Source organism: Carcharodon carcharias, chromosome 15 (genome assembly GCF_017639515.1).
Source record: "Carcharodon carcharias isolate sCarCar2 chromosome 15, sCarCar2.pri, whole genome shotgun sequence".
Taxonomy (NCBI): domain Eukaryota; kingdom Metazoa; phylum Chordata; class Chondrichthyes; order Lamniformes; family Lamnidae; genus Carcharodon; species Carcharodon carcharias.
Window position 1 is genome coordinate 23,775,030 of NC_054481.1, and position 13,625 is coordinate 23,788,654.

At 41.8% G+C, this 13,625-nt stretch overlaps 1 protein-coding gene across 1 annotated transcript in view; it reads left to right on the plus strand.

Moving 5' to 3' along the window:
- The window catches only part of prkar1b (protein kinase, cAMP-dependent, regulatory, type I, beta), a 219,763-nt gene that overhangs the window by 67,709 nt on the left and 138,429 nt on the right, over positions 1 to 13,625 (plus strand). The window contains exons 3-4 of the mRNA XM_041207055.1: positions 8,238 to 8,408; positions 10,649 to 10,740. Of these exons, the coding sequence (XP_041062989.1) occupies positions 8,238 to 8,408; positions 10,649 to 10,740 (263 nt within the window). The remainder of the gene's footprint in view (positions 1 to 8,237; positions 8,409 to 10,648; positions 10,741 to 13,625) is intronic.

The following is a 13,625-nucleotide window of genomic DNA, read 5'->3' on the forward strand; positions in this document are numbered from 1 at the left end:
ATGGGAAGGTGCCATGGAAGGGGGTTGAGGTGTAGGGGCTGATGGAGGAGTGGAGCAGGGTGTCCTGGAGGGAACAATCCCTACGGAAAGCTGCCGGGGGTGGGGGGGGCGGTGAAGGGATGATGTGTTTGGTGATGGCATCATGCTGGAGTTGGCGGAAATGGCGGAGGATGATCCTTTGAACACGGAGGCTGGTGGGGTGATGTGAGGACAAGGGGGACCCTATCATGTTTCTGGGAGGGAGAGGAGGGTGTGAGGACAGATGTGCGGGAAATAGGCTGGACACGGTTGAGGGCCTTGTCAACCACCATGGGTGGACACGGTTGAGGGCCTTGTCAACCACCATGGGTGGAAAACCTCGGTTAAGGAAGAAGGAGGACATGTCAGAGGAACTGTTTTTGAAAGTGGCATCATCAGGACGGAGCCGAAGGAACTGAGTATGGAGTGTGAGGAACTGTAGTCGAGGTAGCTGTGGGAGTCGGTAGGCTTGTAATGAATATTGGTGGACAGCCTATCACCAGAAATTGAGACAGAGGTCAAGGAAGGGAAGTGTCATTGATGGACCACGTGAAAATGATGGAGGGATGGAAATTGGAAGCAAAATTAATAAATTTTTCCTGATCCGGACGAGAGCATGAAGCGGCACTGAAGCGATCATCGATGTACCGGAGAAATAGTTGTGAGAGGGGGCCTGAGTAGGACTGGAACAAGGAATGTTCCACATACCCCATAAAGAAACAGGCATAACTGGGGCCCATGCAGGTACCCATAGCTACACCTTTTATTTGGAGGAGAAATTGTTCAGTGAGAGAACAAGTTCAGCCACACGGAGGAGAGTAGTGGTGGATAGGGATTGTTCCGGCCTCTGTTCGAGGAAGAAGCCAAGAGCCCTCAGACCATCCCGGTGGGGGATGGAGGTGTAGAGGGATTGGATGTCCATGGTGAAGAGGAGGCAGTTGGGGCCAGGGAACTGGAAATTGTTGATATGATGTAGGACGTGAGAGGAATTGCGGATGTAGGTGGGAAGAGACTGGACAAGTGGAGAGAGAATGGAGTCAAGATAACAAGAAATTAGTTCCATGGGACAGGAACAGACTGACACGATCGGTCTGCCGGGACAGTCCTCTTTGTGGACTTTGGGTAGGAGATAGAAGCGGGCCGTCTGAGGTTGGAAGCTGTGGAGGGAAGATCTCCAGAGGAGATGAGGTCAGTGACAGTCCTGGAAACAATGGCTTGATGTTCACTGGTGGGGTCATGGTCCGGGGGAGGTAGGAGGAAGTGTCTGCGAGTTGACACTCAGCCTCTGCGAGGTAGAGGTCAGTGCGCCAGACAACAACAGCACTACCCTTGTCAGCACGTTCACTGACAAAGTCAGGGTTGGACCTGAGAGAATGGAGTGCAGCAAGTTCAGAAAGAGACAGGTTAGAATGGATGAGAGAAGCAGAGAAATTGATATGACTGATGTCACGCTGGCAGTTCTCAATTTAAAGATCAAGAGCAGGTAAAAATCCAGAGGGAGGGGTCCAAGCGGAGGGAGAATATTGGAGCGGGTAAGAGGATCTGTTGAACAGTGAGAGAACTTCTGCACAAAGAAGTGAGCACAGAGACGAAGGCGGTGGAAGAAGAGTTCAGCATCATGCCGAGCCCGAAATTCATTGAGGTGAGGGCGTAAGGGTATGAAACAGTCCTTTGCTGAGCACTGAACGTTCAGCATCAGAGAGGGGAAGGTCAGAGGGTATGGTGAATAAACAGCTGGGGCTGGGATTGGAAGATGGGATAGGGACAGCCTCTTAACTTGTAGCAAGTCCCTTTCTCCTGTCACGCTTATGCTCTGTGCAACTTGCTTCTGGCCAAGCAATGTCATGAATTTAAAATTTTCTTTCTTGTTTTCAAATCCCTTCATGGTCTTGCTCTTCATTGTCTCTTTAATCTTCTCCAACCCCGCCAACTCCAAGATGTCTGTGCTGCCCTAATTCTGGCCTCTTTGTGCATCCCCAATTATAATTGCTTCACCATTGGTGGCCGTGCCTTCAGTTGCCTTGGCCCCAAGCTCTGGAATTTGCTCTCTACACCTCTCCGCCTTTCAACCTCCTTTAAGTCCCTCCTTAAAACTGACCTCTTTGACCAAGCTGTTGGTCCTCTTGCCTATATAATCTGATGTGGCTTGGTATCACACTTTGTTTTCTAATGCATCTATGAAGTGCTTTGGGATGTTTCATTATGTTTAAGGAGCTATATAAATCAGAGTCATAGAGGTCTACAGCACAGAAAAAGGCCCATCGAGTCTGCGCTGGTCCAATCAAATCTAACTATTCTAATTCCATTTTCCAGCACTAGGCCCATAGCCATGTATGCCATGGCATCACAAGTGCACCTCCAAATACTTCTTAAATGTTATGACGGTTTCTGCCTCTACCACCCTTTCAGGCAGTGAGTTCCAGATTCCCAGCACACTCTGGGTGAAAAAATTCTTTCTCACATCTCCTCTGAACCTCCTGCCCCTTACCTTAAATCTATGCCCCCTGGTTATTGATCCCTCCACCAAGGGGAAAAGTTCCTTCCTGTCTACCCTATCTATGCCCCTCACAATTTTATACACCTCAATCATCCCCCTCAATCTCCCCTGCTCCATGAAAGGAACTCCAGTCTACCCAATCTCTCCTCATAACTAAAACTTTCCAGTCTAGGCAACATCCTGGTAAATCTCCTCTGCACTCTCTCCAGTGCAATCACATCCTTCCTGTAATGCGGATTCCAGAACTGCATGTAATACTCTAGCTGTGACCTAACCAGTATTTTATACAGTTCCAGCACAACCTCCCTGCTCTTATATTCTATGCCTTGGCCAATAAAGGCAAGTATCCCATGTGCCTTCTTAACCACCTTATCTACCTGTGCCGCTACTTTAAGGGACCAGTGGACATGCACACCAAGGCCCCTCTGATCCTTGGTACTTCCCAGGGTGCTACCATTCATTGTGCATTCCCGTGCCTTGTTTGCCCTGCCCAAGTGCATCACCTCACACTTATCCGGATTAAATTCCATTTGCCACTGATCAGCCCATCTATATCCTCCTGTAATCTAAGGCTAACGTCACTATTTACCACCCCACCAATTTTCGTGTCATCCGTGAACTTACTGATCAACGTTCCTACATTCAAGTCTAAATTGTTTATGTATGCCACAAACAGCAAAGGACCCAACACTAATCCCTGTGGAACCCCACTGGACACAGCTATCCTGTCACAAAAACACCCCTCAAACATCACCCTCTGCTTCTTGCCACTTTGCCAATACTGGATCCAATTTGCCAAATTGCCTTGGATCTCATGGGCTCTTACCTTCATTATCAGTCTCCCATGCGGGACCTTATTAAAAGCCTTGCTGAAGTCCAAGTAGACTACATCAAATGCATTGCCCTCATCTACACACCTGGTCACCTCTTCAAAAAATTCTATCAAATTGGTCAGACGTAACCTCCCCTTAACAAAATCATGCTGACTGTCCTTGACTAATCCCTGCTTCTCCAAGTATAGATTAATTCTGTCCCTCAGAATTGCTTCCGATAGTTTCCCCACCACTGAGGTTAGACTGACTGGCCAGTAGTTCCCTGGTTTATCCCTTCCACCCTTCTTGAATAACGGTACCACATTGGCTGTCCTCCAGTCCCCTGGCACCTCTCCTGTGACTTGAGAGGTATTGAAAATTATTGTCAGTGCCCCAGCTATCTCCTCCCTTGCCTCACTCAACAGCCTGGGATACATTTCGTCCGGGCCTGGAGATTTTAAGCCTGCCAGACCACTTAGAACCTCTTCTCTTTCTATGCTAATTTCTTTAATTAAATCACAGTCCTTCTGCCTGATTTCCATACCCACGTCCTCCCTTTCACTTGTGAACACTGACACAAAGTATTCATTTAGAACCCTACCTATGTCTTCCAGCTCCCCACACACATTACCACTATGGTCCTTAATGAGCCCTATTCTTTCCCTAGTTACCCTCTTACTCTTAATGTACTTGTAAAATAATTTTGGATTTTCCTTTATTTTATCTGCCAATGTTTTTTCATGCCCTCTTTTTGCTCTCCTAATTTCTTTTTTAAGTTCCTCCCTACACATTCTATGCTCCTCAAGGGCTTCTGCTGTTTTGAGCCATCGGTATCTGCCATAAACTTCCTTTTTCTCTTTATCCAATCCTGTATATCCCTCGATATCCAGGGTTCCCTGGATTTGTTGGTCCCACCCTTTGTCTTTACTGGAATATGTTGGCCCTGTATTCTCCCTATTTCCTTCTTGATGCAGATTTACCTAAAAGTAGCTGCTCAGTCCACTCTGGCCAAATCGTATCTGATCTTAGCCTTAAAACCGGCCTTCCCCCAATTTAGAACTCTGATTTCAGGCCCATCCTTGACTTTTTCCATAACAACCTTGAATCTAACTGAGTTAAGATCACTATCTGCAAAATGCTCCCCCACTGATACCACTACCACTTGCCCAGCTTCATTCCCTAAAATTAAGTCCAGGACCACACTCTCTCTGTAGGACCTTGTATGTACTGGCTTATAAAGCTCTCCTGGATGCATTTTAAGAATTCCACACCCTCTAAACCTACCACACTATGACTAACCCAGTTAATGTTGGGGAAGTTGAAATCCCCCACTATTACTACCCTATTATTTTTACACTTCTCTGAAATTTGCCTACATATCTGTTCTTCTATTTCTCTCTGACTGTTTGGTTGCCTATAGTACACTCCCAGCAATGTGAATGCTCCTTTTTGTTTTTCGGTTCTCCTTTTTTGGCTTCATTTGAGGAGCCTTCTAAGATGTCATCCCTCCTTACTGCTGTAATTAATTCCTTGACCAATATTGCGATACCCCCTCCTCTTTTACCCCCCTTCCCTGCCTTGCCTGAAGACCCTATATCCTGGAATATTGAGCGGCCAATTCTGCCCCCCACCCCCCTCAACCATGTCTCTGTGACAGCAATGACATCATACTTCCATGTGTTAATTTGTGCTCTCAACTCATCTGCCTTGTTCGTCAGACTCCTTGCATTAAAATAAATACCATCCGACCTTGCCAAACTCCCTTGTGCTATAACTGGCCTATAATTTCTATGCCTTCCAGACTCATTTGCTTTCTCTTCTAATTTTTAATTAAACAATAAATATAAGTTGTTGTTGTACAAAAGTGCCTATACTTAAAAAGTACTTCATTAGCTGGAAAACACTTTGGTATGTCATGAGTTCAATGAAGGCAATGTAAAAATGAAAATTCTTTATTAAAGTGTCTGAGAGATATCTTCCTTAATGCAATATTTTATCTGCAAAGTTCAAATGGCCTAGCTCAGGTCAATAGTGTGAAGTGGTTGCTTCCAAGAAAAGTGAATAAAAATGTGTAGCTTTTTAATAAGCATAAAGAGGTTATGCACACCCACTACCTTGGAATTTGAGGTTGTAATTGATCCTGTCACTCTGAGGGAATCATAAATGTAGCAAATAAAAGCTCTTTATTGGATTTGTGGAATTTTAATTGAGAAAATGTACATAGTTGCAAGGAAATAAAAATCATACTTTTGTTTAGCAAATATGCATTACTGCCCTGTGAGCAATACACAATTATTTCAATAACTTGAAAAGCCATTATGGTTATAGTTTGTATAGATAAATGTGTGTGCTGTTAAGTGAATGCTTGTTATTGATCTCAATCATTAAAAACTATTAAACATTGCACATCTTAAGTTACTCTTTGGTTGCAACTGATTGCTCTAGGTAAGGAAATTTTTAGAAAGCAAGTCAAGAATTTTTGACCGTTAAGCTTACCTTCACATACTTCTGGTTGGGAAAAATGGTTCATTGTCATAATAAGTGGATGATGAGATGTTTGCTGCAGTGACATCTGGGCAAAATTACCATGTTTTGTTTGATAACTGTGTTGGAGGAAAGCGTCTAAACATAGCTGAAATATTTGCCAGAGTTATGAGAAATGATAAAAGCAAAAAAGTGCGGATGGTGGAAATCCAAAACAAAAGCAAAAATACCTGAAAAAACTCAGCAGGTCTGGCAGCATCTGCTGTGAGGAGCACAGTTAATGTTTCGAGTCCGTATGACTCTTCAACAGAACTAAGGAAAATAGAAAAAATGTGAAATTTTAGCTGGTTTTAGGGTGGGGGGAGTGGTGGGACAAGAAGAGCTGGATAGATGGCCAGTGATAGGTGGAGATAACCATAGGATGTCACAGACAAAAGGACAGAGGTGTTGAAGGTGGTGATATTATCTGAAGGAATGTGCTAATTAAGGGTAGAAAGCAGGACGAGCAAGGTACAGATGGCCCTAGTGGGGGTGGGGTGGGGTGAAGGAATAGAAAAAGGCTAAAAGGTAGAGATAAAACAATGGATGGAAATATATTTAAAAATAATCGAAATAGGTGGGAAAAGAAAAATCTATATAAGTTATTGGAAAAACAAAAAGGAGTAGGGGGTGATGGAGGAGTGGACCAGGGTGTCCCGGTGGGAATGATCCCTACGGAATGCCGCCGGGGGGGGGTGAAGGGAAGTTGTGTTTGGTGGTGGCATCGTGCTGGAGTTGGCAGAAATGGCGGAGGATGATCCTTTGAATGCGGAGGCTGGTGGGGTGATAAGTGAGGACAAGGGGGACCCTATCATATTTCTGGGAGGGAAAAGAAGGTGTGAAGGCGGATGTGCGGGAGGTGGGCCGGACACGGTTGAGGGCCCTATCAACCACTGTGGGTGGAAAGCCTCAGTTAAGGAAGAAGGAGGACATGTCAGAGGAACTGTTTTTGAAAGTGGTATCATCAGAACAGATGCGACGGAGGTGAAGGAACTGAGAGAATGGGGTGGAATCCTTACAGGAAGCGGGGTGTGAGGAATGATGTTCTGTTACCTGTGTGGGACAGGCAGTTTCAGAAAGAAATTCAGGAGTTGATAATAGGGCTTTTTTTTAAAGCTTATTGAATACTGCTGTTTTAAAAGACAAGCTTTAATGCCGAATCTAGTTGGCCTAATTAACTAATTGGAAAACCATTCAGTTATACAGTTAAAATTGGGCCTTTGGTATCAGATGTGGCTCAGTGGTAGCATTTTTGTCTGTGAGTTGGAAGTTTGTGGTTTCAAGTCTCATCCCAGAGATTTGAACACATAATCTAAGCTGACATAGCTGTAGTACTTAGGGAGTGCAGCACTGTCATCAGGGTCATTTTTTGGATGAGGTGTTGAATTGAGGTCCAATGTGCCCATGGTAGTTTGCCAAGTATCCTGGCCAGCAGTAATTGCTCAACCAACACCTCGTTGCAGCTTACTGTGTGCAAATTGACTGTTGTCTTGTCTATTGCAAGTCACTGCCTACAGCTCAATTATATACAGTAAAGCACTTTGGGCTGACCTGAGATTGGGTTAGGTACTGTATAAATCCAAGTCTTTCTTTTCTTTATCTATAAGATCTCTGTTGGAACACTGTGCAGTTTTGGGATCCACACCATAGGAAAGATGTTGATGCAGTAGAGAGGGTATCGTGCAGATTTATTAAGTTGCTGCCTGGTATGAGGAAATACATATGCAAAAAAATGTTTTGAAAAGTTGGGACACTTGGTTAGAACATATAAGGTTGTAGAATTACTTTATAGAGATGTATAGAATTATTTACGAATGGAGCAGAGTAAATAGAACAGACTGCTTTCAATAACTGAGAAGTCTAGACCAAAGGGGACATAATGTAAGTCATTTAAGACAGAGAAGAAGAACCATTTTACACATGATTCTGAAACTGAAATGCACTGCTGGAGTTAACGATTGAAGCAGAACACGTGAAGAATAGGCTAATAGAGATAAATGGTTAGAGCAACTAGGGAATAAAGGGACATTGGAACAGAACAGGCACATGGGATTAGGACTGCTGCTTGAGTGGAGGATCATTGGTTGGGCTGAAAAGCCTCTTTCTGTGTTGTGATTTCTATGGAGGCCATAAGAACCAGCGAATTAACGAAAGATTTGTGAATTGAGACATTAGTGGAGGCCAAAACAAAGGCCAAGAGAAGATTGTCCTGTTAATGAATTACATGGTGATTGTTATCATCGATATTTTATTATTTTGCATCAAACAGTTTCTCTACATTTCTACTTTGGGAACTTGAGAAACTCCATATTAACACTGTTTTCAATATAGGTAAAATATATGTTCTTCCAAATATAGGTAAACGCCTTTTTCTTGCTTAATTATAGGAAGAATGTAAACAAATCTTGGCTCGTCAGAAGTCCAATTCTCAGTCAGACTCTCATGATGATGAGATTTCACCACCACCTCCAAATCCAGTAGTAAAAGCCAGGCACAGAAGAGGTGGTGTGAGTGCTGAAGTATACACTGAAGAGGATGCAGTATCTTATGTTCGAAAGGTATGACACTGGTTTTCATTTTCTATGGAAATATAAATTGATGAAATATTAGTTTGATCTGAATGTAAACTTTTTCAAAACATTTTCCTATTTTGGCACAATTCTTCAGATTTCTACTTAATGACTCACAAAAGAACAAGAAAAAATGTATCTTCTGTTTAAATGCAGTAATCAGGGCTCTCTTAAAAACCCCTTTGAGTTGCCCCCTTTCAAAAGATTTGGGTACTGTTGCAAGTTGTCTGCTGAGTAAACAGAAATGTGGCTCCCTATTTCATCAGAAAGAAAATTAAATGGACACACAATAGTTAGCTTTACTTGATTGCCCCACCCAGCCATCTGGTCACATAGGCATTGATTGTTAAGAAATCTGAAACCCAAAACTTCCATTCTCTCATTAATAGATGAGCATCCATGGGAGTGAACAGGATTGTTGAGAAGGAAAGTGAAAGGTGGGGTGGGGTGGGGGGGGGGTCTGGTCTGGTGGTGAAGGAGAAAACTACTGAAAATATGAAGTAGTGTGTGAACATAATGTTTAAAATACCCACTGTTATGGCAGGTGGATGGTAAATGCCAAGCTGCCCAAATCCCAGAGGGAAACTTGAAGCAGCTGCCACAACTATTTGCAATTTGTACTTATTTTGAGATGAGGGCTTTGAATTCAGTAAAAGGAAGGCCACCAAGTCTTATAGGTTTCTTAAAAAAACAAAATTAAACCTTTATTAAATAAAAAAATGATTTTAAGCACATACATAGGTTTACAAATTACTACTGTAATAACTTCTAGCTCTCTTGATTAATCTAACTATCAGTTACACCTCTTTTAAGGCAACAGTAATAACACATATATTTTAAAAGACCCAGGCAACGTAACATGATACCCTCAACAGTCCAATTCAAAGTGAGTTTTCTTAACTCCAGTTCTTGCAGACAGCAGTTTGGGCACAGAGGCTGGAGGGTTTTGCCGCTTGTTAGATCTTAGAATTCTTTCCCTTGCACACAGACTTCTCTCCTTTATACATATTTGCCCCTTTGAATGCAAATTCCCATTGTTTCACAATGTCTTTGGACTTTACCTCTCTAATAATAAAAATCTATTATAGTACCAATTTTACCAGTAACCTTTGGGAAAAGTAAATACACTGTTTCTTAACTTCTCCTGGCTAAGTGAAACATTTCATCCCTTCTTTTGAATTCAAGCAAGTCTGTTTTATTTAAAAATGCAAATGTTCCCTTTACACCTCACATTCTAAAACTTCACCCATGTTTACATACTTAATATTTCAAACCTTGCTTATCTTCTGATACATCAAAGCCTTCAGACCAGCTGCCTTTAATTCAATTAACACACACACACACACACACACACACACACACACCCCCCCAACCCCCGCCCCCCACCCATGGACACAGACCTCGCTATTACTCTACTTTACAATAAATCCCAATAACATTATGAAAATTATTATATCGTCCTGACCTCACTGTCATGTAATGATAGCAAATGTTCAGAAGTATTCACACACTAAACTCCTAATCTTTATTCTGTTGGGGTCCAGTCTCCACAGCAATGGCTGAAAAATCATTTGGCAGGTAATTCCAGGCACTTTATTGACACTTCATGACTGCTGCTCTGGAGTACTGTTTATAGAGATGTGAAATTGCCTTTTTTATTGAGATTGTAGTGTTTGCATCAGTAGCATAAATTGTCCATAATTTGGAAATAATTAGTGTCAAATTCAGTCTGATTCAGAAAGGTCATGAGCATGGCTATGATGAAAGGTGAAAGTACTGGACCATTCCACAGATGATGCTGTTTATGGTGAGGTTGATGTTGAACGATTTTGTTTATGGTGAGGTTGATGTTGAACAGCATTGGTCCGTGTTTTCCTGACTTAAAACAGTTGGGGCTTGCCTTGAACACAAAATTCACCACCAACCTCTTCCCATGTTCCCTTATTAAATAGATAGTGTGATATAGCTGTCTTTATTTTTCACTTTTCACTGTTGTGAGGCAATCTGCCTTTTAAGCGTTGTTTTCTCCTTAATCACCTGGTTGACATGGGCAACCTGGTGTCCCTGACCATTGTGTTTTTTACTAGGCTGCTACTTCAACGTTTTCATGTTCCATTATGTGAGCAACTCACCAGTGTATTGGATTGCATTGGTAAACATATTATTTCTGAAAAACCTAATATGTTGATAACTTGCATGTCATTTCATTTTCCTCTACTGTTTCAAAGGTTATACCTAAGGACTACAAGACTATGACTGCACTGGCAAAAGCTATTTCTAAGAATGTTCTTTTTGCTCACCTTGATGATAATGAACGAAGGTAGGAGGATTACTGGATGACATACAAGCATTTGATATTGAAGTTAACACTTCACTTCTTCCCTGTGTTTTTATTGCTTTTCATTGTGCCCTCTAATCTTGTCTCTGCTTGAAAACGTAAGGTGCAATATTAACGTTAATGTGACCTTTTAGGTTTAGCTATTATTTGGGCCAGATTGAATGAAGGTTAATGAATCATGTTGCAGCATTTATTGTATTTTACCATTCACTATGTTTATATAGCAGTGCATTCTCCCATGACTTGCTTTTCTTGTTACTGAAAAGGAGTGATACCTAAGTACCTATATTGTCACAAAACACATTTCTTTTGGTTAAATGTTTAAGCTGACACAGAAAACTGATTAGAGTATGAAAAAAATCATATCAACAAGATTACAAAACTGTTTGCACATGTTTTTTCTTACCCTCAGTAATTTTTTTAAATCAAATTTTTGTCTGAAAATATGTTCAGATAATATTGTACCAATACAAAAGGACTTTGTATTCAGACAAAACAGTGACTGCCATGCCCAAAATGTACTGTGTGCTGCTGATGTTCTGTAGTAATTGGTAGTCAAATCTTAGTTGGATTTCTGGCTATATAACAGGGTTTCTAATACCTTGGCATATTACCTTAATATCATGACTACCAAATGTCATTAGCATTTATATGACATATAAATAACTATACATTGTTTTCAAACTTAAAAAATCTAGTTAAACCTTTTGGAAGCATATCTTTGATGTATGAGTCTGTGTCCAATCTGTGTGAACGCATAATCTTTTACTACTTGGTTTCTGTGATTGAAATCACTTTACATCATTTTTTACAATACTAAATATATACTGTGCTTCATCCCTCAATTTAAAAAAAATTGTGGGTGCTGTCAAGACCACTCATGGGTCTTTCTGGAATCACTCTAGATCCTCTCATTTTTGTGGTGCCAACTGATGCTGAAATTATTTGCCTTTTTATAAAGCCACCATTCTCTGGCGCTGCCTGTGGAGATGGTTGCTATTAGCACCGTATGTCTGAAAGCAGAATTTACGCGCTGGATTTGATGTATCATCCTTACACAAAGGAATGCAATTTGATGTCATTTTAACTCTACAGAATTAATTTTGCATGTTCCTGGAAGGCTTATTACATTTTCTATCTCAAGTTTTAATTTTGAATCTTAGTTTGTTAGTCCTTCATTATTTAAACAAATATCAGAATTCAAGGAAGATCACAAATCAATGCATAATGAGCTAGAAGCAGAAAGATTTGTTGCCATATATTAAGTGCTAGAGATTTGAAGAGCTGTACTCACCTTGCTACTCTTTTGAGGTCATTGAAGTGGTTCTTGCACTGGATACAGGTCCTGGGCAGTGATGGTCCTGCGCTGACAATCTCAATAATGAAAACCTCAATTCTAATGATACCTGGACTCCAAGAGTTAAATTGAGGAGAGATTGCACAAATTTGTATTCTCTGGAATTGAAGGAAGTTCAGGTGTAATTTGATTAAGTTTTAAAGATATGGAAAACAGGGTGGCTAGAGAAAAATTATTTCTGCTAACGGAGGAGGGGTGGGGGGGGGGGGGCGCCTGGGACTAGAGGGTATTGTCTGAAAATTAGAGCCACCCTTTCAGGAGTGAAATTAGGAAACACTGCTGCATACAAAGAGTGGTAGAAGTTCAGAACTCTCTTCCACAAAAGGCAATTGATGCCTGGTCAATTGTTAATTTTAAAATTGAGATTGATAGATTTTGTTAACCTAAGGTATAAAGGGATATGAGGGGAAAGGTGAGTATAGGGGGTTAAGTTTCAGATCAGCTATTGAATGGTGGAACAGGCTCAAGGGGCTAAATGCCTACTCCTGTTCCTATATTTCTATGTTCTATGTTCATCAGTCTCTTTTTCAGGGTCTCAGTGGTACTGAGAAGAGAACTTCCCTGCTTACCCTGATCTCTACGATCAAAGCCCTAAAACAACCTGGGGAACATCCCTGCAACTCAAACAGACCCAGTTTGTTGCTTCACCACTCTGTCAGCAAAACCTTGCAGAAGGAATGCAACCTCACTTTAAAAGGTTCACTGCTGCTTTAGATAGGTCTCTGGATGACCCATTGGTAGTTGTGCTCAGACAGTGCACAGATTTCCCAGCAGGTCAATTAATCAAGTAGGAAATCCAATACTGAGATCAGAATGAGTCCGGGAGCTAAGACACTCCAGGCCTGTTTTGGCTTTTTTTTTTTGTTTAATTCTTTCACAGTCCAGCATTTATTGCTTATCCCTAATTGCTCTTGACAAGGTGGTGGTGAGCTACCTTGTTGAACTGGTGCAGCCCATGTGTTGTAGGTACATCCCTACATGTAGAGAGTTCAAGGACTTTGGCCCAGGACACTCTAGGGAAGGTCACTGATGAAGCAGCTGAAGATGATTGTACCTAGAACACTACACTGAGGAACTCCTGCAGTGATGTCCTGGGACTAAGAAGATTGACCTCCAACAACCACAACCATCTTCCTTTGTGCTAGGTATGACTCCAACCAGTGGAGAGTTTTCCACCCGATCTCCATTGATTCCAGTTTTGCTAGGCTTCTTGGTACCACGCTCGGTCACATGTTGCCTTGATGTCAAGGACTGTCACTCTCGTCTCACCTCTCGAGTTCAGCTCTTTTGTCTATGTTTGGACCAAGTCTGTAATGAAGTCAGGAGCTGAGGGATCCTGGCGGAACCCAAACTTTGAGTGTCAGTAAGCAGGTCATTTCTGAGTAATTGCCGCTTGATACCACTGGCGACGATCCCTTCCATCACTTTGCTGCTGATGGGTTTTTAATTGACATCAAAATTTGCCTGCCAAAACTGGCTAAAAATTGGGGCTCTGGTTTTGAATGACCAA